Source organism: Notechis scutatus, chromosome 3 (assembly GCF_049901735.1).
Source record: "Notechis scutatus isolate UNSWTSFEM ecotype Mainland chromosome 3, rNotScu1.2, whole genome shotgun sequence".
Classification (NCBI taxonomy): domain Eukaryota; kingdom Metazoa; phylum Chordata; class Lepidosauria; order Squamata; family Elapidae; genus Notechis; species Notechis scutatus.
This window is the reverse complement of record NC_142011.1, coordinates 140,587,933-140,615,003: the sequence shown is the minus strand read 5'-3', so window position 1 is coordinate 140,615,003 and position 27,071 is coordinate 140,587,933. Positions and strand designations below refer to the sequence as shown.

Genomic DNA, 27,071 nt, shown 5'->3' with positions numbered 1-27,071 from the left:
AGGGGGACTCCAAACCTCAAAATCCCTAACGGCAGAATTTTTTTACCATGTTAGTTGGGGAATTTGGGGAATTGTAAATCCAGCACATCAGGCTGGGGAAAGATGCTGTGGGATATCGTATTTCCTATTACACAATTACAACTTTCAGAATTAAATGAAGGCTTTGGCATGTTTACTATTTTGGGGGAAATTATAAGGCTGTCAAAGCCACGTTGACTCTGCGTATCGTTCAATCAAAATCCAGTTAAAGTACAAATGAGTCTAAAAATGAGGAGTAACATACCATATCCAAGACAAACTATGCACATCAATTGGGCATGCTTGTGCCACCACTTGAGGGAGCCTCCAAGATTTTAAAGATAATTTAAAGACCTGAGGAATCAGGAGGCCCAAAGCTTTATGCTCCTTTACTTGCCTGGTGTTTGTTTGCTCATCACTGAACAAACGCTGACAACTGTCTTATATCAGGGGTGTCAAACTCAAGGCCCACTGCCCGAATCTGGCCCGCAAGGCCGCCCTGGAAACAGGACTGACTCATGATGCCTTTGCCAGTGAAAATGGAGCTCAGGGTAGCCATGTACAGCCCACCTGGGCCCCATTTTCAGCCTTGATGGCCTCCTACAGCCCTCTGCCAGCATGTGGCCCCTCCCAAGTTCTATTTTTGCTGGCAGAGGACTGCAGGAAGCCATCGTGGCTCTAAATGGAGCCGGGGGGGGGGCTGCACATGCCCCCCCACCCAGCTCTGTTTTTCCTGGTAGAGGGCTAGCAAAACAAATTAAAAGCAAAACAAAACAAAAGGAGAAATGTTTCCCCTTTTACAGATGTCCTCGCCATGAGTGACATTGAGCTGGCCATACCCATCCTAGCCACGGTCCCCCCCCAGGTCAAACACAACCCTGATGTGGCCCTCAATGAAATTGAGTTTGAGACAGAGGTGGCATTCAACAAGTTCTGACCAATTCTGGAGAACCGGTGGCGGAAATTTTGAGTAGTTTGGAGAACCGATAAATACCACCTTTGACTGGAGATTTTACAGTATCTTTCTCCTGCCACGCCCATCAAGCCATGCCCACAGAACCAGTAGTAAAAAAAAATTGAATCCCACCACTAGTTTGACACCCCTGGTCTATATGCTTGAAACATAAACCAGAACAATCATTAGTATGTACCCACAGTCACTCATCAGAGTTGAATGTGACTTTGTTATCCCATTTCCAGACCAACAGCCTCCAAGCACTGAGACATTATTTCCCCACCATAATTGAAGATTAACAGTTGAGTACTTTCAATGTTCTAATTATACTGGATCCCATGTTGACGGACAGCCTCCTCTAGCTATTTCATGTAAATGTTAACAGAAGAGGCAAGAGTGTCAAACCCTGAGACAGCTTGCAACTTGGAGATTGTTTCAGGTTTTTCCTCTAGACAGCCATCATTACTTACTGGAACTGGCTACGGGGAAAGGAAAAGAACTACTGCAACACTCCTGATCCCATATTCTGTAGCTAGTCTAGAAAAATATGATCACTGATTGTCTCAAAGGCCATTGTGTGGTCAAGAAGAACCAGGACTACCCCCATATTAGTTCCACCAGAATTCAGCAACATGTATGATAAACACTGTCTCTATACTATGGCCCAGCTTGCAACTTGACTGAAACAACTCCAAACTATCTCTTTCTCCAGGATTCTCAAACCTTAATCCAAACAGCTTCTGCTTGGCCTCATCCCCAAAGAAAAAGCTGGAAGTTGGATAAAAATTATTCAGAGCCATTGGATCTTGCAATAGTTTTTTGAAAGAGGGGACACAGTACTGCTTCATCTCTGAATTTACTATTTTATGGATCTGACTGCTTGTTATCTCCTAGGAAATCTTAACAAACCAGGGGAATAGATCTCATAAGCAGGTGACTGAACTAACAGTTCTGAGGATCCTGCCCATGTTCTCAGGAATCTTGCTAGGTTACAAACTAAGCTAACTCAGAAATACCTGCCAAATCAGAGTCTAATGCAGATTTGCCTTGAAGAGCTAATAAGAATCAGTTGAACAAAATGTTTTGTTGAGTAGCCATTCTTTATTTCTCCAGAAAAATATGGAATGTCTTGTAGTTGCATAATACTTAATGTTTTAAGACTAAGTTTTCTTTCAGATTCGGTTGTCAAGCATCTATTTTTAGTTGTTCGGTCAGTTCAATCTCTCTCACCATTATTAGACACCCTTCCCTACTTCCAACATCAAAATAAACATGTAATCTAACTTTCCTGTTTGCATCAAAATGTTAATCTTTGTATCTTCTTTGTTTTCTTAAGATAATTATTCTAACATTACTCTAACATTAACATTACTCTAGTATTTTACAGTAACTTACAATTGGCATAGGTTGTATATGTTTGGTCTGTACAGAGATTAACATCAGCAATGACTCAATTTATTCATTTATTCTTCAGATCAATTCTCAAGATGATAATGGTGTGGTTTATGGGTCCTGGGACAACATTTATGAATATGGAGTACCACCATCATCCTGGACAGGAAGTGTAGACATTCTATTGGAGTATTATAGTACTAAGGAGCCAGTGCGATACGGGCAGTGCTGGGTCTTTGCTGGCGTTTTCAACACATGTGAGTATGAGACAAAATGTGCAACAAAGAATGATATTATTAATACACTGATATCCTTTCCAAAGAAGAGATTCCCTCCCCCAGCACTTTTTGATATTTAATGTTATTAATATGCATGTAGCACCAAGAGTACAATTAATCTCTGTTTAAAATATAACAATTAAGATTTATATAGAACAGAGCCGAGGACCTGATATCTTCTAGATGTTGCTGAACTGTAACTTCTGGCAGCTTTAGAAATATGCCAGTGATGAGGGATGATGAAAGTCATAATTCAGTAGGTTTTACAAGTTCCTTATACCTGTTATAAATTAATTTACTTAATATACATTGTACTACTGGAATTGTAGTGCACACTAAGCTTGGATTAACCAAAACAACAACAACAAAAAAACACCTGGCTTATTTCTACTTTTCTTCTCTCCCAATAGCTTGTTCTATTGTACATGTCTTCATTCCTACATATCAGGCAAAGAAGTGTATTTTCCCATGTTTCCTAAGTTACTTCAACAAAAGTACATTGTATGCTTTATTAATTGTTTGATCTCTGCTCAAATATGTATCAATAAATGCTTACCCTTTTATACTTACAAAAAGTATAAAAGCCCCTTAAACAATTAAAAGTCCAGCAGGAAAACATTTCTTTACAATTTTTCTAAATACAGAGTAAGCGTGTTTTATAAGCTAGAAATTATGTAGGGAACTCTCACACAGGACAGAGAATTGAACTTTGACACGCAGATAGCAGTAGCAATAGCACTTAGACTTATATACCACTTCACAGTGCTTTCCAGCCCTCTCTAAGCAGTTTACAGAGTCAGCATATTGCCCCAACAATCTGGGTCCTCATTTTACCAACTTTGGAAGGATGGAAGGCTGAGTCAACCTTGAGCCTGGTGAGATTCGAACTGCCAAATTGCAGGCAGCCAGCAGGCAGGCAGAAGTAGCCTGCAGTGCTGAATTCTAACCATGCGTCACCACGGCTCTTAATTTTTTTGCAGGTGCATCTTTTGCAAGATTTGGTGGCCAGACATGTTCATAATCTTGGTATTCCCACAGATACTCAGCTCTTAAGTCAACTAGAATTTTAAAATTGCACTAATTGCCAAACGGTTACTGGTAAAAAAAAAAAGAAAGATGTTGATATTAAATTTTGCCCACCAAACATTTGGCTATAAGTAACGTCTTTCAGTGCAGATGCCCTTGTAGCAGTTATCAGCTTAGTTGCCACTAAGTTGTACCAATTTAAAATCCAGGATATATTTCAAGGATGAAGGTGTAAAGCACAGTATGTGGAATAATCAAAATAGAATGTACGAAGACCTAATTTGCTGCCATGAAAACTGGTTTTTCTTGACACTAGCCATAATGGTACAAAGACATTCTTTGCTACCCAGACATCATCTGCATATCCAGCAAGAGCTTAGAATCAATCAATCAATCAGAATAGAGCTGGAAGGGACCTTGGAGGTCTTCTAGTCCAGCCCCCTACTCAAGCGGGAGACCGTATACCATTTCAGACAAGTGACTGTTCAGTCTCTTTTTAAAAACCTCCAGTGATGAAGCATGCATTACTTATGACGGCAAGCTGTTCCACTGGTAAATTGTTCAGTCTATTAGGAAATTTCTCCTTCATTCCAGGTTGCTTCCGTCTTTGAACTGTGGCCATGTTTTTTTAGGGGAAGGGCAACTTCATCCAACCCCCTTGAACTTTAAGCCCCAAGTCTAATTTAGATTTACCAATGTGGCTTTGTCTGGGTTTTAATTTCTGTTTGTTCTCCCTGGTTAAACATGTTATTGAATTATGCAATATCCAACAACTGCTTTCTGGGAGTGGGTGGCATCAGCTTAATCTTGGCACCTTATTCCAAAGCTTGCAATGTCAACAGATGAGGTGTTAAACAATGTCTCAGTTCTATCTATTAGACATAATCTGATGGGAAGAACTGATTGCCAATCCAACACTGACCAGGGAATGATCTGTTCATGATAATGAAACTGCACTGAGTTCCTGTACTTTAAAAGTGTTGGCTTTACCTGAACAGAGTATCACCGTCACCTTGATAAAAAAAAAAAAAAGTCAGATACTAGTTGGGACAGATAGGGGGCATTAAATTTTGAGATGCCTTTCAGTCTGCAAACTTGAGTCAGCATGAATATTGAAAACACCATGATAAGGAAACTTTCTCCTCCCTCACAAATACCCATAGATAATATGCATGCCAATAGATAACAGAATGAACAATACACCGGCAGTGCATTTATACTGTCCTAGCCACGCAAATGCAGCTTACGGTCAAAACTGACAGTATATTAGAGGTGAAATTCTACAGGTAGTGGATCATATCATCTTTCCACTCTCCAATCTGCAGACAGAATTGATTCTTGGCAAAAAATGCCCAAATAGCATTTTCTTCAAATAGTAAATCCTGGATAATATTTTTTTTTTTTACCATCAACTAACTTGCCACTGAAGAAGAGGACCTTTGGGTTAGAGCAGGGGTGGGGAAATGTGGCCCTTTTATGACTTGTGGACTTTAACTCCCAGAATTCCTGAGCCTTCATGGGAGTTCTGGGAGTTGAAGTCCACAAGTCATAAAGGGGCCATCATTCCCCATCTCTGGGTTAGAGGACCTCTTTCACTTTAACATGTACTTCCTAGATTAGACTTCAACCTGTGAAGGATGGAAGTTAGCTAGTGGCTGCCCTCTTTCCATGTTAATGTCTGTGTGTAGCTGTCTTCCCCTTCTACTTATTACTTTAGTATATTCTCACGAGTGTCTTAAAATCTGGAAAACTACATATTTGGTAACATAAATGCATTCCAATTAATAATTGTTCAGGAAATGAGAACTGCAAAAGTTCATGTCAAAATGTAGACAAAAATCATTTTTATTTTATCACTGTTTTACTAGGAAACATGGTATTCATGTTCAGTGCCTCACTCAGTTGTAAACTTACCTCATTGAATATTATAAACAAAATCTAAGAGAGAATGACTTCATTAAGGCCAGCTAGCAAGCTAGCTAAAATATTAACCAATTACCTTCCTCAAAATTAAATCTAGTACTCCAGTACTCACAAAAGATTATAAAGATGTAACTACCTACCTTGGCTATGGGTCATATACCTTGGCATTTCCCACCAAAAGGAAGTGTGGTGTTCTACCTGCCATATTGTGCTAGGCAAAGAAGGATTTCCATAATTTTTTTGGGTAGCAATTCCATATTCTGGAGTTTCTTTAAGCAGGGTCAATTTGGAGTACCAGGGTGTTATAAAGAGAGGAGCAACTTGCATCCATAGTCTAGGACAAGAGGGTGACATGATAGCGGTGTTCCAGTATTTGAGGGATTGCCACAAAGAAGAGAAGGTCAACTTATTTTCCAAAGCACCAGAACGCAAGGCAAGAAACAATGGATGGAAACTAATCAAGGAGAGAAGCAACCTGGAATGAAGGAGAAACTTCCCAAGAGTGAGAACAATTAACCAGTGGAACAGCTTGGGACAGCTTCCCAGAAGTTCTGGGTCTTAATCTCTGGAGGTTTTTAAGAAGAGATTGAACAGCCAATTGTTTGAAATAGTATAGGGTCTCCTGCTTGAGTGCGGGGTTGGATTAGAAGATCTCAAAGGTACCTACCAGCTCTATTCTGAATTTGAATCTATTGAAATCTACTGATTCTAAAGAAGATCTCAAAGGTACCTACCAGCTCTATTCTGAATTTGAATCTATTGAATCTACTGATTCTAAAATTCAGAAAGTAAAATCTGGAAATCTTTGTCTTTGTTTTTGTAAAGTGATACAAGACCTAATGTGAAGATGTTGGAATGTACATTTTTGTATATGCATATATATTTTCTCATGTGGAAGATACATATAGTAAAAAAAAACATTTTGTTTTTCTTAAGTTTTCGCGGGTACTTACATGTATGGTGTTCGGCTTGGTTCGGGTATTTTCCCACGTCATTGTAGTTCTTTTAAAGTTGTAGCAACGTTTCAGCAGAATCTCATCTGCCATCATCAGGCTTCTGTATTGTGTCCGTCTGTGGGTCAGACTTTTACAGTGGTTTCAGATTTAAATTTGGGGCAGCCTATTGCTGTGCCAGAATGGTTTTTTCTTCATCCTGATTGGTTGGGAGTCTTGGTCTGTGTTTATTGGTCTCGGAGTTTGCTGTGTTCTGCTTGATGGGTGTCTCTGATATCTTCTGTCTGTTTTTTGGCTCTTTTTGTCTTCCACTTCTTGGAAATGATCAAAGATCTACACGTGGAGCAAGAAGATCTGCTTGTAAGTTTTGACGTGGTTTCCCTATTCACTCAAGTCCCGATAAAAGAGACCCTTGAAATCATCAAAAATAAATACCAACCAGCCAAACACCTCATGGAACTAACAGAACACTGCTTAACCAACACATATTTCATATACAAAGGACAAAGATACAAACAAATAGAAGGAGCTCCCATGGGATCACCACTGTCACCTGTCATTGCTAACCTGTTCATGGAAGAATTCGAATCCAGAGCCCTGGCCAATGCCATCCTCAAACCCAAACTATGGTTAAGATACATCGATGACACATTCGTGATTTGGCCCCATGGACAAGAAAACCTAAACAATTTCCTAACACACCTAAACAGCGCACACCCCAAAATCAAGTTCACCATGGAAACAGAAACAAACAAACAACTACCATTCCTAGATGTACTAATCTACAAAAAAACAGATGGCACACTAGGACACACCATATACCAGAAGAAAACACACACCAACCGCTACCTCAACGCCCAATCCCACCACCACCCAGCACAGATAAACTCCGTGGCTAAAACACTAATTACCAGAACCAAACGCCTGGCAGACAAGACACACATTAAGGCTGAACTATGCACCCTGACTAAAGTACTGACAGCCAACGGCTTCCACAAAAGCAAAATCACCAGCTTGATCCACAAAAACACACTGAAACATAATAGAGACCCAGAAGATGAACAGACCTATGGAACAGCTGTCCTGCCCTACATAAGAGGTACTACAGACAAAATTAGTAAGGTACTACACAGACATCACATCAGGACTGCCTTCAAAACAGACAGAAAAATAGCAGCCATCCTTAGCAACCCCAAAGACAAAATTGACCTGGAAAACCAAGGCATATACGAAGTCCCCTGTGCATCATGCCCGGCCACATACATTGGACAGACCAATAGAAGAATAAGTACCCGCCTGGATGAACACAAAATGCAGTCAAAAAGCTGGAACACACTTCCTCACTAGTCCAACACATGGAAGCTACAGGTCATAGCATCAACTTCAATGGCACCAAAACCCTGGCCACTATGGAAAACCCTAGCCACAGAGTCATCAGAGAAGCCATAGAGATTGAAAAAAGACCAGAAAGCATGAACAGAAAAGATGATTCCACCAGGCTGTCAATCATTTGGAAGCCTGCACTCACAAACAAAAAAATCTCCACACCACAAGCCAGGCAAACACCTGGGCACAAACAGATCCCCCCTGATACCTCCAGCTCAAACACACCCCAACCAGGCACCCAGATGAAACCCAGCTTCCTAACTAATGATAGCCGTCCATTTACCCGAAGCCAAGCTGCACTAAAGGCCTCCATTAAAGTAACACAATGCTGCCAGCCAATCAAGATACAAAAAGAGCCAAAAAACAGACAGAAGATATCAGAGACACCCATCAAGCAGAACACAGCAAACTCCGAGACCAATAAACACAGACCAAGACTCCCAACCAATCAGGATGAAGAAAAAACCATTCTGGCACAGCAATAGGCTGCCCCAAATTTAAATCTGAAACCACTGTAAAAGTCTGACTCACAGACGGACACAATACAGAAGCCTGATGATGGCAGATGAGATTCTGCTGAAACGTTGCTACAACTTTAAAAGAACTACAATGACGTGGGAAAATACCCGAACCAAGCCGAACACCATACATATATATATATTGCATTATATTCTTGCCAATATTCATTGATGTTGCCAGATAACTATATATAGATATATATAACTAATATGCCCTCCCCTGTAGTTGCATATGAAAACTAATCTATAATACTCTAATAATCTTCTGCAGTGAAATTGTCCAATTGTCAAATGAAGAATTAGTTCATTTAATTCAGTGGGGAGACATCCACTCCCATTGACATCCTCAACAGATTTGCATAAATATTTTTAGATAACAATCCAACCATGTGTTCAAATATGGATTTTAAACAGTTTTAAGTTTCTTAAAACAATCCTACTCTGTTTCTATATGAAGCATTTTAGAAAGTAAGAAAAGAAGATGCAAATCACTTTGTTATGTCTGGAAGAAAAAATGCTTTGTCTTAAATAATCCTTTCCTACCTGTTGCCACTTACATATATTGGATTCAGTGTGCGTTTGCAGCCGGCATTTTCATTGGCTGGGAAAGACTGCTATAGAATATATTCATCTTTCCATTTCCACAGAACAGGAACTTCAAGAAATGAAGCATGTAAACCTACCAAATAAAAAGGCCACGATTCTTACCTCTTTCCCATTGTTAAGCACTCAGCCTAAGAGAAAGCAAATACTTTGAACAGATAGACAGAAAGTTGAAAACATAGAAGCTGAAGGCATGTAAGGTAGAAAATAGAAAACTTTATATAAGCAGGTGACACCCATTTGTTTTTGTGCTGTCCAGATGTGTTATGTCCACAAATTCCAAAGTTCTCAATCAACCATGATCGATACTAAATGGGAATTCTGAAAATTGTGGTCACAATGCATCTGAGGAAGATCAGGTTAGATAGCCAATCCTACTTCAATTAGTTCTGGTTTAAGTTTTCAGTTCTTTAAAGCTTCTAACATTTTCCCAGTTCAATTATTTAGCTTTCCAAGGTTACCATATTGAAAAATTGGGGACAGTCATCTATTAAATATGCTAAAGCATCCCAAAAAAGAAAGAGCAAAGCTATTAATCTTGAACTTGTCAGTTGAATTATTTCCAATGAGCCCTGAGGGCTTGTGTGCTTGAAGTGTTGGAAGGCATTTGTATTAAGCATAATCAATAAGTGCATGGGCTAGTAGATGTATCCAGGTAATTTGTCATCAAACTGTTAAAATAAATGTGCAGTGTTACTCTTCTTCATGAAGCACTGTAGCCATCATAGGCTACAAAAGATGAATTACTGCAGGGTTGTCAAAAGCAAATCTCAGTGGTCTTAGCAGGCTTTTTAAGGAGCCCCAGTGTGGTTTCGGGTTCTCTGTCACACTCCTTAGTGTGGCAGCTATCCCGTTTCCCTTTAAATTAGCAATAGGTCATATCTGTTAGCCGGCTAAGGACGGCTAACGTGTTATCTTTTTCACCCCTCAAGACGTAGATGCAGTTGACAATTAAAACAAAAATATCACATGCAAATGAAATGGATGCTTTGGAAATATAATTGAGGGCTCCTAATTCATGCTAGCAGAGCTCTGGAAAGAAGATTGCCTGAAACTTTATGTCTCCTGCCAATTACTTTATACAAGTACAAAGCTGGGTAACTGACTTACTCCACTGGCTCCCTTATAAACCAACAAAGAGAACACTAAAGAAGAGACTCTCAAATGCAGTACAGATTCCTATGGGACCAGCCAAGCCTTAGATACCTAAATTAGTCCCAAGTCTAGCACTGCTAATAAGGACATAATACACATTGCTTTGAGCACCATTTTTGGGTGAAAAGCGCAGTTCAAACAACAGTCCTTGCATATCGACATGTACGATATTATAGAGATAGTGAGGTGGACTACATCAGATAATAAATTAATGTTTTCTGCTAGCTGCCCTAGTTCTTCCCCCCCTCCTTCATTCAATCATATCCAATTCTCAGAGTCTACCTGGTGAAATTCTTGCCATTTTCTTGGGTTTTTCAGATGTGGTTTGCCACTGTCTGCTTCCTTGGGCTGAGAGAAAGTAATTGGCCCAAGGTCAGCCAGCTGGCTTGGACTGGAATTTACAATCTCCTGCTTTCTAGCCTGATGCCTTAACCACTGCACCAAACTGGCTTTAGTATTAATGTGAATATTGCACTATAGTTCCAGAAACTGGTTGAGAAGTATTGAGTTGTCCCAAAACTACTTGTAGGGTACCATGTTGGGAAATTGGAAGAGATTGTATATATATATATCTTCAGTTTAACCTGTAATGTCATATTGTTTTAAAACACTTGTTCTTTTTTATTTGTACAGTTTTGAGGTGCCTAGGAATTCCTGGACGGGTCATCACTAACTATTCTTCAGCTCATGATAATAATGCCAACTTACAGATGGATGTGTTTGTGGATGAATATGGAAAGGTGGATTCCAAACTCACAAGAGATTCAATCTGGTATATTTGCTGGAGAATTGCAGTTGATTTTTGTCCTAGTTATGTGACCACATTAGTTTTCTGTCTTATACAGTGAGGGACATGTTGCTGCTATGACCATTGGAAGTGGATGTTCATTGATAACTAGAGGGGTGCTGGGAGAAGACAATACAGACAGCAGTAGGATGATTTAGAACAGGGGTGTCCAACCTTGGCAACTTTAAGACTTGTGGACTTCAACTCCCAGAATTCCTCAGCCAGCAAAGCTGGCTGAGGAATTCTGGGAGTTGAAGTCCACAAGTCTTAAAGTTGCCAAGGTTGGACACCCCTGATTTAGAACTAACATGTAACAAATGACTACACCAGAGACTATTCATCAGCTCACTGTCACACAGTTCTAATTCCAAAATTATACGGACAGCTGTAATGATTCCATCCCATGTGTTACAAATCGGAGTACAGCAGAATGAACCTGTTGTACATTTGAGGCTCCCTTTTGAAGATGCTGCTGTATGAGATGGATTGTGTATAGCAGAGCTCAGTCTGATGTGAAACTCCAAGGATTCTGATTTAACTTCCACAAATATTCTGGCACTCCTTGATGGTGCCTGTTGAACCATCTTGTCCACAAGAGTGCCTTAATCAAGAGCAGAGGTCTGTTCTGGTGTGTTTGTCAAAGTCCCTGGTGTTTCTCTCTCACTCAGAATAGAAGTCAGAAACCATAGCTTCTAATTCTGAGCTTTGTAGGAGTTTCCATGTCATTAATAAACAAACCATGCAAGGTCACACTTTGCTTAGCAGGCAAGAAGCAGCAGCTGAGTTGCAAATACTAGGAAACCTGCCCTTTCACAGAAATTCTGGCTTACTACAATACACAGATACAGCAACTCTCTCTCACAGGGTCAGTAACATTGTGAATATTTTAAATGGTTATTTCAAAGCTCAGTTACTGTGCTTATGATATTCTTTTTTTATGTTGTTTGTTTAGTCTCTGTGTTTTAGTATGGTCCTTTGGCATTACTCTAATCAGAGAGGAGAAAGCCAGGGCGATTTTGTCTGCCCGAACCTACTGTACAGAGAGCATAAAATGGAAAACAAGTGAATAGTAATATAAGTTACTATTTATCGTTTGTATGATTCTCATTTTAATAGTAGCTCCCAAAGGAAAGGAGATAGGAGTAAAATATGCATTCAGCACATAAATATGTTGTTGGGGGCAGGGCAGCCCTTACTCACTTCCCCTATTCTGTTACTGTTCTGCTTATTTATCATGTTAGAGGCTGCCCATAATCAAGTTTTCCTGGCAGCTCATAAAAGGAATGGAATTGAAAAAATACACCCATTAAATTATATCTCACCATAAAGCACATGGGCGCTGCATAAAAACAAACAGCAACAGTTTCAAACTGGAATAGATGGAAATGGTTGGTCTTAACTTGGTGTTGCAATAAGATTAATAATATAGGTGCCAGATTAGCCTCTCTCAAAAGTTAATTAATAGCCAGGGTCCCACCATTGAGAAAACGGTCTCCTTCCTTTCTCCAATTATTTACTTTGTTGTTGCATTTACAGTCCCTTTTCTTTCCCACTGGTATAAAGCTTACCAATAGCTTATTCCCTGCTGCAGCCAATATGTAGTTCCTTCCCAAATCTACAGGGTTCAGAGCCATGTCATGTACTACTTCTGGTCATTTCTTATAAGTCACAGGAGACAATAGCTTGCTGAAGCTCCACCTTGAGGTATCTTTCATATTTTCATGTATTTTTCATTCAGGGGACTTATCCCATGACATCGGGGGGGGGGGTCCCCCCCCCTTAAGTCCATTCCACTCTAAAAGGAAATGAATGCTGCAAATCTACATCAGCTAAGCAAAAGCTCCATAGTGTTTTAAATCGCATTCTCCCTATGCTGCCTTCTGGGGGCTTGATTACTTTTTGAACTTTCCCTTTAATCTCATCTCTTCGTGGTATATTTATTGCTACATGATGCACATAACCTCTGGGAGCAAGTATTAATTTAACTTATGGTGGGAGCTTTTTTCGATTTTCTCCTCTGGGTCCCTTTTCTTCATTTACTTTGCTTTCTATCTTCAATGGAAAGCTTGCTTTAAATTGTTTTGCAGCATGATGTTGATGGGTTGTTAATAGTTTTCTATATCTGGAACCAGTTCTTTAAAACAATCTTAAACATTTGTTAAAGAATGTGTATCCAACAATATATTTTAGATTTCGCAGAAATATCTTTTTACTATTAAAATATTTATTGTATGTATATTAAAATGTCTTTGCATAGATGGAAGTAATCTATAATCATTCATATAAATATTTTAAACTCTCATTTGGGATTTTAAGTCAGATCAATCTTTGCTATAATGTTTTTTATGTCAGGATTAAGCTTCCTAAAATCTTCCATATGTTTTAGTCTAAAATTCTCACAATCTCTCTTTGTTCTGAACTTCATAATCTAAGACATCTGAAGGATAATAGATTGCCCAATTCTGAGCTACATTATTAAACATGGTGAATGATTTGGTCATTATTATTAGTTTTTTAGTTAATAAACAATAATTCAATTTTTGTTTAGAATAGAGTAGAGTAGAATAGAGTAGAATAGAGTAGAATAGAATAGAATAGAATAGAATAGAATAGAATAGAATAGAATAGAATAGAATTCGTTATTGACCAAGTATGATCGGACACACAAGTCTCTTGCATAAACTCATAATGTACATATAAACAGCAAGTAATAGGTCGAAGATTAGGCAATTTATCAGATTTTTTCTGACATTTGTGATGAAATCTGCAGTTATGAGCAGGAAAATGATATCAAAATGTTGAGGGTGGAAAATAAGAACAGGAAATCATTCCTAGATCTACAAAATAGGAGCAACAGAATTGTGTTGATCATCAAAGTCAAAGGACTGTGCAATTCAACCCTGAGTTGCATATATTCTTTTTTTACTAGAACATGTTTATAGGTTCACACCTCTAGGCAATTTTTTCCATTAGTCATCATCAGCAAGGCTCTATGAGAATAATTCAGCATCACACCATTCCCAGCTATGATTTTAAATAAAATAGTTTGCATCATTTTCTTTGGATAAATCCTTTTTTTCCTTGGCATCTTGCTTTGTTCAGTTCTCTGACTGACAACTTTCTGTCTTATCACTGCTTTCATTTCTATTTTGAAATGCCTCGTTAGTCAAGAGTCAGATTTCTTGCTGTTCTCCTTTCTTCCTCTGCCCATTATTAATTAAATAGTCTCAGTTTAACAAACTTTATATTTGCTGAAATATTACTACTTACAATTACTTCAATAATCTAATTAGCTTTTTATATACTGGCAGGGAACATTTTTTTAAACAGGAAATAGCTGCATTTCCCCCTCCCGTGGTATTCTGTCATAGCTCAAACATTTCTTGAAGCTTATCTTGCAGCTTTTTCTCAACATTCTCTTTCTGTTACGCTAATAAACCAATGGAAAGCCATTTATAAGGCCTCCGTCTCTCTTTTCCTATGAAATATTCTGAGCAAATCAGAAACGCATTGAGCTAGAGTGGTGTTTCTCTTAAAAATTAACCAACGGACAAAGAGGGAAAGCCAAAATTGAAAGGCAGACAGAAGCATCTGCAAAAGAAAAGAAAAAAAATGTTGCAGGCCAGCTGCAACTTTACAACTTTTTCAGTCCTCCCTGATCAGGGCTAGGCTGACCCCTCGATTTCAGCTTTTGAAGGTGGTTCCAAGTTGCATCTGAAAATTCCAGATTCAAATCCCAGCAGTTCCTCTCAATGTCTGAACTTCAGCACTTCAAAGAACCTTTTGACACTCTGTTCAAGGGCCAATTCTCCTCATTATTTTAATCCGCAGTAGTTGTGCGCGGGTTGGGAAGAAGCTTTAAAGTTTGGGAAGAGGCATGGCTCATGCAGCAGGCCTTCCTTAAACTGACACAAAGGGATATGTTACCTAGGTTGTATCAGACGGCTCACTGGGTAGTCTCTCAATTCATATCTTATTTATTGAGCAAGCTATTTTTAAAATATGATTTGCTGTTACAGAGTTGGAAGAAATAATGCTTTCCCCTACTAGTGTATTCCTTCTTTACAAATGCTTCCCCTCTTCTTAAAAACCGAATACACACAGTTTGTTGAGGTGAAACTTCCTATGTCTTCCTGATAAGGGATCTCCTTTTCTTTGTGTATGAGAATCAAAGCATTTGGGCAACGATAGTAAAATAATGCACTGGGTTCCCCTAACTTGGCAACATTATGGACTTCAATTCCCAGAATTCCTTAGCCTGGCTGGTGAATTCTGGGAGCTGAAGTGTATAAGTCTTAAAGTTGCCAGGTTTGGAGACCCCTATACTAGAAGCTTAATTGTTAAGAAGAGGTGCACAACTGGAGACTACCAACACTCCCAGTGCATAACATTAATCTTCACTTAGGACATTGTTTGGAGAAATACTATAAAAATTCTTCCTGCAACCCAAGTGAAGGCAGACAATAGATTCAATATGCTCTAGCATAGTCTTGCATAATCTGAGATATACCAGAACTGCTGGGACTATAATTTTAAGAATTCCTAACCAGCATGGGGAAGAGTGCCCTTTATGTTTTACGTGGCTATCAAATACTGAAATAGTCACATGCCAAGATTTGTTAGTAAGTGGAAGACGAAATTTATTTTTAATGGAATCGCCGTATCAGCAAACCAGTACTAAGCAGCATTGTTTCAAGGAACCAAATCTCCATCTATGGAAGGGAGGAAAAAAAACCCACAAACAAACCTGAAAGTCAGGTCACAAGAACTTTATGAAATTAATGAAAAATGAGTTCAGAAAGATTTTGTCATTCTTTTGGGAGTGTCATAGATAGATGGATGATATAGGGAGGGAGGGAGAAGGAGAGGGAGAGGGAGTAATCTTTATAACAGAGGTCTCCAAACTTGGCAACTTTAAGACTTGTGGACTTCAACTCCCAGAATTCTCCAGCCAGCATAGCTGGCTGGAGAATTCTGGGAGTTGAAGTTCACAAGTCTTAAAGTTGTCAAATTTGGGGACCCCTGCTTTATAAGAACATCTGGAGTCCAGAATAATCCTTTGTTGTTATTTTCTTATGTACAGGAACTATCATTGCTGGAATGAAGCTTGGATGTCTCGACCTGACCTTCCTGTTGGTTTTGGTGGCTGGCAAGCTGTAGATAGTACCCCTCAAGAAAACAGTGATGGTAAGCCTCTCGTCTCCTTTCCTTTTTTCTAATTTGAATTTACCAACCCTGGTAAGATCACCATATCTCTGACTTCTTTATAAATAGTATATCAGTTATTGGTTTAATATTTACTCTTAAATGTGGTAGGTCCTTTTCATTTTTTTTCATTGTCATTTCAGATATATCCATACCTATATCTTGTTTAGCATCATTCAAAAAAAAATTATTCAATTTCCTTGTTGGTGTGGCTTTTGTTTGGGATTGTGGGTGGAGTAACTCTCTTGTAGATAAACCTGGGATAAATGCTGCAACTGACTACCTGCGTGCACATTCCTTATTTCTTGGTGCTTTAAGGGGCACCACTGATGGATAAATTGAAAATGTGTAGTATCTTTTAAGTAAATGTTCAGATTGTTCGAGTATGAAACAAATCTTGAAAGCAAGTGTATAGTTGATGTAGAACAATATTAGATCTAAACAATAAACTGGACCCTGTATTAGTTGAAATAAGTTCCCTGTAAAATCAGGGAGCTAAATCTCCCAGATTCTAACAGAAATAAAATCTGCTAATTTAACAATTCAGCTACATGCCTGGATTTGCTTAACCTGCTAGTCTGTGATGTATGAACGAGGCAGATATGTTTAACTTCTGAGATTATAGATGTCTAAGAAATAAATTTTGAAGCAAAGGGATAAATCAGTCTTCACACTTCTCATGAGTCATATATTAGCAACAGTGTTTTTGGTTAGATTTGATTAGGTTATTTTCAATTGGATTTATGTAAGTTTTTAAAAAAAGTTGCTTGTTACGGACATCTAAATTAAAGATAGGCCAAGTCTCAACTATGAGAAAAACTATATGGGCTTATTTAGAACTGAAGTCAAGCAGGTTTACTTCCTTGGAGATATATTTAAGGATATGGCCTCAGCGATGCTAAATTATTTAGATGGCATTTAGTCTAGCAGAGCAAACTATATCATCAATTCCAAATCTACTAAACTAGCTTATGCCCTAGCTGTTACTTGTGTTAGTTTTTGCCTGTTGAATGGGTAACTAGTACTAGCTTCCTGCAGAACTTTGAATAAGAAAGAAAGAAAAGGAAAGAAAGGAAGGAAGGAAGGAAGGAAGGAAGGAAGGAAGGAAGGAAGGAAGGAAGGAAGGAAGGAAGGAAGGAAGGAAGGAAGGAAGGAAGGAAGGAAGGAAGGAAGGAAGGAAATCAGTTATCATGTAAATTAAATGCATCTATGACCTGAGCAATTTTTTTCAGGATGTAAATATATCTTAGAGATCATGTATATGTAATGAGAATTTATTTTTGCTCTTTGGGAAAGACAAATATTAGCATATCAGTATATGGCTGTCAAAGTATTCTAACAAATGCCTGTAAATGTGATTCATATTGACTTTGTATTAATTGTGTAACTTTTCAAAGCTGTTGCTGTTTGCCATGGTCTCAGGCTGGCAGCTGATCTAGTAGAGGGTATTAAAAAATTGGACATCAACAGTAACTAAGCCAGGAGGATGGTTGGGTTCTGGATTAAAGCACAACTTTTAGACCTTGGATCACAATTTGATTGTTCACATCCAGGCATGTATCGGTGCGGTCCAGCTTCTGTTCAAGCCATCAAGCATGGGCATGTCTGTTTCCAGTTTGATGCACCTTTTGTTTTTGCAGAGGTATGCATTTATTCAAGGGGCTTTCCTTCAAATGGGTTCAATAAAGATAAGATTGAGGTTGAAATAACTCTGTACTATTAATTTATTTAAAATTCATGTTTATTTGTTGGTCATCTAACATTTGAAAAGCTTGTTGGTTTCTAATCTATTGCAACAAAAAAGTTGCTTATAATTTTGTAACTAGTATACAGTAAATAGCATAATACTATTTCATAGTGCAAAGGTAGATCCTTGTCTAAGAACCACTTGTTCAGTGACTATAGTGGTAACAACAAGTGGTACATACAACCAGTTCTTATATTTACGGCCATTGCAGCAACCCTGATCATATGATTGTAGCCAAGTACTTGGCGACCATCTTTGTAATTGCAATGTTGCAGCATCCCATAATCCCATAATCATCATTTGCAATCTACTTTGTCAGATTTTGACAAGCAAAGCAATGGGGAAGCTGGTAGGAAGTCGCAAATGGTAACCATGTGATGTTGCTTGGCATGGGATTCGCTTAATGAGAGCAACTGAGAATGGCAAAATTTCTGTTAAAAGTGGGATGGTCATCTGACGTGGCACTTCACGGTCGTGTCACTTTTAGCAACAAAAATCCTGTTCCCAATTACTGCCGATAAGAGAGAGCTACCTATATTCAGCACAGAATAAAACCTCCAGGATAATATATTTTCTATGTGGAAGTGAAGTTTTAAGTGGGCCCTCGTCTAAACTATGAATTGTTTCTCATAAATTATTTAGCAATTGTAAGAATTTTTAAAATGCCATTTTCAGAGAAGTTTGCACGTTCATTTCGCCTGCTGACTACATCTTTGCATGAACTGCTGTCCAAAGTAATAACCCTTGCAGAGATATAAAAGGAAATCTCCTAAGAAAATTTGCATCAAGAGGCATTGGATAATCTAGTCACAAGGCTGGTAAAAATCTAGTTGAAACCATCCCCTAGGGAAAAAGAAAGCTTATTCGGACTGTAGCATTAAAAGAGCGATGAATTTTCAAATGATTACCCGTGGATAGATTTTTGCCAAATTTCTCAAAATGTGATCAGAATTCATTTGTGGCCCAAAATCTGAGAGGCAGTAACCTACTGAATTTTGAGCCAATCAGCAACACATTTGATTTTTTTTCCCCTTATGTTTTTTTTAAAGGTGAACAGTGATGTTATATATTCAAAAGCAATGAAGGATGGGACTAAAGTGATTCAACATATTGACAAAACCCAGATTGGAACATTAATTTTGACTAAGGAAGTGGGTTCAAATAAAACAAAGGATGTCACTGAACATTACAAATTTCAAGAAGGTAATTATGTGGCAAATCTAAGTAAAAAGCCATTCGTTTATAACATTGCCACTATCTTTATATTTATTTCCTACATTCTCACAAAGTAGTCTGAAATCACCCACAGTTGTCTCCCACTCTGGCAGTCTCAAAAAAATTGAAAAATAAGCACCAATCAGTTGACCAACAATATAGAGCAAAGATACTATAAAATCAGTGTTCTGCTTCCTAAGTTGCTGTGGAGTAACCAAAATTCTCCATATTCTTGCTCTGTGCATATGGCTAGTACTGTCCCCAAAGATAATCCATGTTTTTCAGTATGTGCATTTGTGTCATTTTCTGGTGGGACTTGTAAATAAATAAATAAATAAAAGTGTAGTTGCTATGACACAGTTATGTGATAGAAGGAGAGTTTTTAAAGAAAGGTAAATAAAGACTACCGACGGATCTCTCTTTCTTTAAAAGTGCCTCTGAGTTATCTCAGTTTTTAGGGGAGAGTGGATTGGAGAATGGAGATAAAATTTATAGAAAGCATTCAGAAGGGAGAGAAACTAAGTTGCCCAGAGTTGCTGGATACGGGCAAAAAGAAAGAAGGAAGGAAGGAAGGAAGGAAGGAAGGAAGGAAGGAAGGAAGGAAGGAAGGAAGGAAGAAAGAAAGAAAGAAAGAAAGAAAGAAAGAAAGAAAGAAAGAAAGAAAGAAAGAAAGAAAGAAAGAAAGAAAGAAAGAAAGAAAGAAAGAAGAAAAGGTAAGAAGGAAAGAAATTCAAACACAGTATTCTCAGTCTTTACTGGATGAGCAGTGGGAAAGTGTAAGAATTAGCTTCAGCCCAGGAGACAGGAAGTTGGGTTTGCAAGAATTCCTATGAAGAGGAAAACAGGGAATGAAGAAGCACAGAAATGAAAAGGAAAGGTACAGACTATGCTAAAGTCTTTAAGGAACATAAACTCTCAGAAAAAGAACTCACTCAATCATGCCTGGTTTCTTGTAACCCAAAATGACACAAAATGGTATCACAGAACTATCCACAGAATTGCATCCTTATCATCTACTCAGTCCCTTTTGAATTTCTAGAGTCTAGACTTTAGGGTAATATATAAAGAAATATAAACTTCCAGTTAACAACTTCCCATTTCATCCATGAGAAAATTATAGCTAAGAGCTTTATTTAAAAAACGTTATTTAAAGCCACAGTTTGAAGTTGTTTTCTAAGCTGTTAATCACAGTTTCTTAGTTCATGTAAAATTCTGACATATTCTTTAATATGTGTTCACAAGGCTTGTTCACATCTTTTTGACTCTGTGCCATATACAATAATAATTCAGGCTATTCGTTATTATGTTTTCCTGTGCCATCCCTTAATTTTAAAATCAGGTATAAAGCAGCAATACAAGTTCTATTGATCATATTCACATATCGTGCACTAACATTGTTTAGCACATTAGTAGACTGCCAACATATTCTTTGGATTTTAACTCCCAAGCCACATGTGAGAAATGATCAGGGAATATAAAGTTGGATTATGTTCTGCATGACACATACAAGCTGAAACAAGCCTTACACTCACACATTTTCACTTCACTTCTCTCCTGCTTTCAATATTGAGAATATTAACTTTTAGTTCATCATTTATTTGGACTCAGCATTGTGACTGACAGCTTTATTAATTGCAAGAAACTGCATTTTAAAATTGGTTTCTTTTAAATTAGTCATTGGTTGCCTTTTTTTCTTACACCAGAAGGCCCAATAAAATACTGAGGGAAGGGACTTCCGGTTTGTCGGCTTCGCGAGCGGCAGGGATTTGCGAAGCTGCGCGATCCCTGCCGCGCTAGCCGTTTTTGGGGCTCCGACCCAGCCGGGTACGGAGCTAGGCTGCCTTGCAGGGGCAGCTGAAGGTAGGGGGATCCGGAGAAGGGTTTGGGGTGCTGCAGACCCCCTCCCTGGCCGGCAGAACCCCCTTTTCCCAGGACGGTGCAGCGGCGGTCCGTAATGGCCGCCACAAAGAAGCTGGCAGCCGGGTAAGAATGCGCAGGAGGAAGTGGAGAAAGTGATTGAGAGGAGAAAGTTTTTCTTGGCTCCTAGGACTCTAAGACATATTTAATAAAATTCCTGAAAAGTATGACTTTCTGAATAATACCTGCCAGAAGAGGAAAAAAGCGGCTGCTGGAAGGTGCTGAAAGGATAGCTTTCCCTCTTTTCCTACGGAATAAATAACTGGATATTAAGAAACCTATTTTTTAGGTGGAAATTGGATTTAAGCGATGAGTGGGAAGAGAGAGGATTAAAAGAAAATATTTGTATGCTAAGATTTGTTGGAGCAGATGCCTTAAGGATTTGAAGACTAGAATATATTGTAACAAGACTTTAAACAGATTTGGACTTTCTTTCTCTTTGATTGATATCACCCCAGAAGGAGAAAGTGAGAACTCTGCCTTGGTTTGGACTGATTGATAACTTTGGGACTGTTTTATCTTTTTTATTTTCTTTTGAATATTCTGGTTGTTGTAAGAAGAAAGAAGGAGAAAAGAAAAGAAAAGATTTATAATGGCTCTTTCTGTTGAGGAACTGAGAAATGGTGTGGAAGAAGCTTTTCTTTTCTTAGAAATGGCGCTTACTAATTATCAACAAAAATTACAACAGATGAAGACAGCAGAGGAACAAGAAAGAAAGGAAGGAGCCATCTTTAATGAATCTCAGAATTTGATCCAGAAAAAAGGAAGAGAGAAAGAAAAGAAAAGAAGAGAAAAGAAGAAAACTAAAGGATTTAAGGACTTAAGATCTAAAAAAACATTTAAGAAAGGGAAAAATAAAGTGCAAAACCAATATGATGATTGTAAACAAAGGGGAAAAGAAATACGACAGAGAAGGGAAGCCGGTAAGGCAGAGGCTAGAAGAAGGGGGGGTAGAAAGGTTTGTTGGGAAAAGAAAGAAAGGGAAAAGGTGGAGAAAAGCTACAACGTTTTGAAATTAAATGGAAAAAAGGAATTTTTTATGGATAATGGATAAAGTATAATTTTTTTTTTTAAAAAAAAAAAGATTTTGCAAGGTACATAAGATGAGATGGTAGTATTGCAATGGTTTAAGAGTTGATAAGAGATTAAAATGTTAAAATGTTTAAAAATGATTGGTATTAAAACTTAATAATAGGAGAGGTTTAGAATATTGTTTTAATTAAAGAGTTTAATAAAATTATGGTATTGATGTTATTATAAAATTTTTATTATAGTATTTCTTTTTAATATTTGGATTTATTCTCTAATTATGCATTTAATTGTGATGGATGTATTAGTTAGATAGAATGTACCAAGCAAAATCTGATTGGGTATTAGATATTATTTTAAAGATTAATTTGATTAACTTAGGGGGGAGATAGAAAGGCATCATACTCTGATTAATGATTTCAGGAGAAACTGATTTTCTTTTTTTCATAAGGGATGAGACAAAGGGATGATAAAAATGGACAAAAGATACAAATATAATGATTTAAACTAAGATGATTAATTAAGGTAGAATTAAGAAGTGTGAAATATGTGGAGAAGTTAATATAGAAGGCTTAGAATGGTAAATAAAATAAGTAATGATATGTAAGATGAGCATGAATATAATTGAAGTCCATGAAGAGAGAGACACCTGGGTCCAAGTTACTTTCCAAAAAGATATTTTTTTTATGTTTTGTGTGTTGTGTGTATATGTCTTTTTTGGGGGGAGAATTGGTAAAAACTTGTAGAAATATAGAATGAGAATAATGGTAACTAAGTCAGAAAGAAACAGATGAAATAATAATAATGATATTGAATAAGAGTAAAGAGAAGTAAAGAGAAATTGAATAAGAGGTTTTGGTATATTATATGGAAATGGTTTAAAACAGAATTATAATTTATCTGACTTGTTAAATTTATAAGGGAAAAAGGTTTAAACATGTAATGAATAATGATAATTTGTGTGTTTTAAAAATTAATAAAACTTGTTTAAAAAAAAAAAATACTGAGGGAAGGTGAGAAGAAGATTCGTATCTCAAATAGCCTTCAGCCTATTTCTGCTTGTAGAGTTCAAATTAGATCACAATGTAGCAAAGAATATGCAACTGTCTAGGTATGAAGCCATGGATAAGCTAAATTTTAGCCTTGTTGTGAGTTAGTGGCTGGTAATTTACATATTGTGGCAGCCAATATCTATTTAATTTTCAGGCACAGAAGAAGAAAGACTAGCCCTGGACACTGCCTTAATGTATGGTGTTAAAAAATCTGTAGCCGAGGACATCTCATCCAATACGGAGGTTGACATGAATGTTGTGATCGAAGATTCGGTTCTTGGCAGTGATTTCAATGTCACAATTACTTTCCAAAACAAAACCTCAAGACCCTACACTGTAACAGCTTATATTTCTGGCAATGTTGTATTTTATACTGGAGTCCCAAAGACTGAATTCAAGAATGACAGTTTTGATGTGACCCTAGAACCCATGAAAGGTAAGACAATAATTGTCTCTTGACCTCTAACACAATATATTCAAATGTGGACACCTTCCTTCTGCGACTTGGCATTTTCTAGGAATGTTGGACTTCAGCGTCTATAATCCCTCGTTATTTGACCATGCTGATTTAGCAATATGAGGATTGAAATCCAAAGATCAGGAGGGGAGCAGATTGGATAAGATTAATGTATCCCACCACTTATTGAAGGTTTACAATGGATAAAGATACAATAAGAGAACAAGGATGTATTTATTCAGAATGTATTTTGCAGAATTTTTGCAGAAATTTACATTGCATAAAAAGGTTCCATTATCAACCAGAAAATGTTTAATTAATTGATTAAAATGCTTTAAGATTCTGAAAATACTAGAAATAGAATTGCACAAAGGCTGGTAAGAAAAAAAATTGATTTCCTGATATTTTATTATACCAAGCCTTGAGAAAAATATTCAAGTGGTCTGAATATTCAAGTGGTCTGAAAAATATTCAAGTGGTCTGATAAGGTTTACTTGTTGTAGTTCCTTATTTAATTTCAGAAAGCAGAAGGGAATTTACAAAATGATGGCCTGAACTGAATCAAAACTCATATGGGAGTTAGAGATATGTAGATCACTAACAATTCAATATATTTTACTGTTTATGTCTGCAAGGCAGTATTCTCATCCATTTTGCTTTTAAAACTCTGGCAAGAAAAGTGCAACTGTTTACTTTAAGAGGACTTTTTAATTTATACAGCTATTTTTTTTACACAACTTCTGCTGATTTAAGTAGTTTTAAATATCCTCCCCCCTGAAGAAAACCTGGGTATGACTATTATTCTTTTACCATAGAACTTTCCTGCTGTAAGGGACTCAGAAACGTACACACAGTCTGTTGTAGAGACATTTCTCTCAAAGAAATGAACTTTGCTTTCTAGATTTTAGAAAAGGAATGATCAGCAGATTTCATTCAGTTCTGGCATCTAGGCCATGACCAGGGGTGGGATTCAATTTTTTTAACAACCGGTTCTGTGGGCGTGGGTTAGTTGGTGGGCGTGGCTTGTGACTGGCTGGGCATGGCCAACTCAACTTCACTCACATTGAGGCACCATCTCCTTGCCTGGCCTCTCATGATTGTGGGGATGCTGCAACAGTCTAAGTGTGAAAAATGGTCATAAGTCACTTTTTTCAGTGCCACTGTAACTTTGAATAATCATCGACACAAGCAAAGTACCAGCAAAGGAGGGAAAATAACCTCTAGAGAAGTTCCTGAGGCAGAAAGTCTAGTTCTGCCAAGAATGTAATAAGGGTTAACGGAGAGGCAGTTTCTGTAAGCAACACCAGAATGTTTCCTTCCTGCCTTCCTTACAGGATTAGGCCAGTAATTTCTTCTAACAACCGCTTCTCCGAACTGCTTAGAATGGTAACAACCAGTTCTAGAGAATAGGTGCGAACCTGTAGAATCCCACCCCTGGCCATGACCCCACCCAGCATTTCAACCCCCCAACCCCCCAAATATTTCCAATAAATTTGTTTTATGTCTATAATAGGGCAGCAGTGATCTTTCAGACATTTGGAGCCTAGGATTTTCGACTTTGTAGGTCAGATGTAGCAGGACCAATTCCAAGCTCAAAGTGCTGTTTAGTGTACAAAGCACTAATCTCTCTTAAAATCATCAGAACTGCTGGCAATTGGTATGCAGTAGCAGAAAAGAACAGCATCTACACCAGAGATGGATGGTAGCAAGATGTTCCTGGTTTTGAATTTCGCACAGTGGCCTAAGATAGCACTGCTCTGGGGAATTTAATTAAATCTAAAAATGATATCGCTACCAACTGCGTAATACATATATTTCAGAACAGGAAGGAGGCAGGCCTGGTTACCTCCAATCATGTACAGTGTTAACTTTCATGATGAGAAGGAGCTTGAAGATACCTGATTATTAAATCCAGATCTGTGTACCAGTGCTTGGAATTATACTAATTATAAATTTAAAACACACTAATTAGAAATTAAATAGGAATCTGACTGATGGCTGTGTGAAGGTCCCATTTCACATTAAATATTTATTTGCACAGCAGGAGAACACTTAAAAGCCTGAGACTGGTTCCCACATCTGCTCCATGTTTAACCTATCGTGAAGGCTACAGTGTGCAATATTCTCGGCTTGTTCGGTGTAAGATTTTTTTTGGCAATCTAAAAATAAACACAACCATACTATGTAGAATTTTTTTTTGGTATTGACACTCATATCCACAGATGGACAAAAAGTGACTGTATTTTAATTACACACATAATAATTAGCATAAATACACTGAGAGGGTTTTTTAGAACTTTTAAAAATTCATTATATAGCAAAACGTATACATGGCTTCAGCTGTATTTTACGTATGGTAGATGATCCTAGTATAATTATGAATAGGAGCCGTGGTTTTGGAAAATCCAAAGCATATGAGAAGGGTTTGTATGTGTGACAAAGTTTGTAGATGTGAATGCATCAATATCTTCAACGGAAAAATATTCTGTGAATTTTTTTAAAAAAAAGATTCTTTAACACACGCTAGTCATATTGTTATGTGTTCTATCCAAAAACATGCCAAAGACTATAACTGTGATTCTTGTTGTTTATTTATTTATTTATTTATTTATTTATTTGATTTGCCAATTGTTTACAAGATAATAAGTATAAGTGTATACATAGTTGTGAATACATGAAATGGGTACATATAAGAAAAATAAAAGAAGAATAAGAGAAACAATAGGACAGGGACGGTAGGCACGTTGGTGCGCTTATGCACGCCCCCTACAGACCTCTTAGGAAAGGGGTGAGGTCCATAGTAGACAGTCTAAGGTTAAAGTTTTTGGGGTTTGGGGAAGAAACTACAGAGACAGGTAGAGTATTCCAGACATTGACCATTTCTGTTGCTGAAGTCGTATTTCCTGCAATCAAGTTTGGTGCGGTTAACTTTGAGTTTGTATCTATTGTGTGCTCTTGTGTTGTTATGGTTGAAGTTGTCCTATGATTTAATCTCTTTCCTCCTTGTACGCCAAGATTTGAAAACATCTCTTCTTCCAATGAAATATTTATTTATTTGTTTGTTTGTTTAATTTATTTATCACCTTTTTGAACTGCCATCTCCCTGAGAGGAACTCCTAGTACCCTGGCTTAAAATTCACTTCTTGAGGCTATCATTTTCTTAGGAACAATACATCAAGATCTGCATGTCCTGGCTGAGAGCTAGGCCAGCGATGGATAAGGCTCTGGTCAAAATTGGCTGTCTTTACCTCCTTTTATTACTCATCTGTCATCTTCCACTCTCTCTTTTCTTCTCATTATCTCCTTTGTTCAGTAAAGGAACTGTTCATTCTATGTATAATCTGAACTGATTTTGAAATTAGATCAATGTACACATGCCTATGATCACTCCTTGTCTTAAAATAAAAAAGTCTTCCTGATTTTTACGATTATTTCATTCATGCCCTTCCATTGGT

At 37.6% G+C, this 27,071-nt stretch overlaps 1 protein-coding gene across 1 annotated transcript in view; it reads left to right on the top strand.

Moving 5' to 3' along the window:
- The window catches only part of F13A1 (coagulation factor XIII A chain), a 116,905-nt gene that overhangs the window by 67,650 nt on the left and 22,184 nt on the right, over positions 1-27,071 (top strand). Inside the window, exons 7-12 of the mRNA XM_026676654.2 lie at positions 2,448-2,622; positions 10,841-10,979; positions 16,078-16,181; positions 17,753-17,841; positions 18,996-19,149; positions 23,314-23,595. Coding sequence (XP_026532439.1) covers positions 2,448-2,622; positions 10,841-10,979; positions 16,078-16,181; positions 17,753-17,841; positions 18,996-19,149; positions 23,314-23,595 — 943 coding nt within the window. The remainder of the gene's footprint in view (positions 1-2,447; positions 2,623-10,840; positions 10,980-16,077; positions 16,182-17,752; positions 17,842-18,995; positions 19,150-23,313; positions 23,596-27,071) is intronic.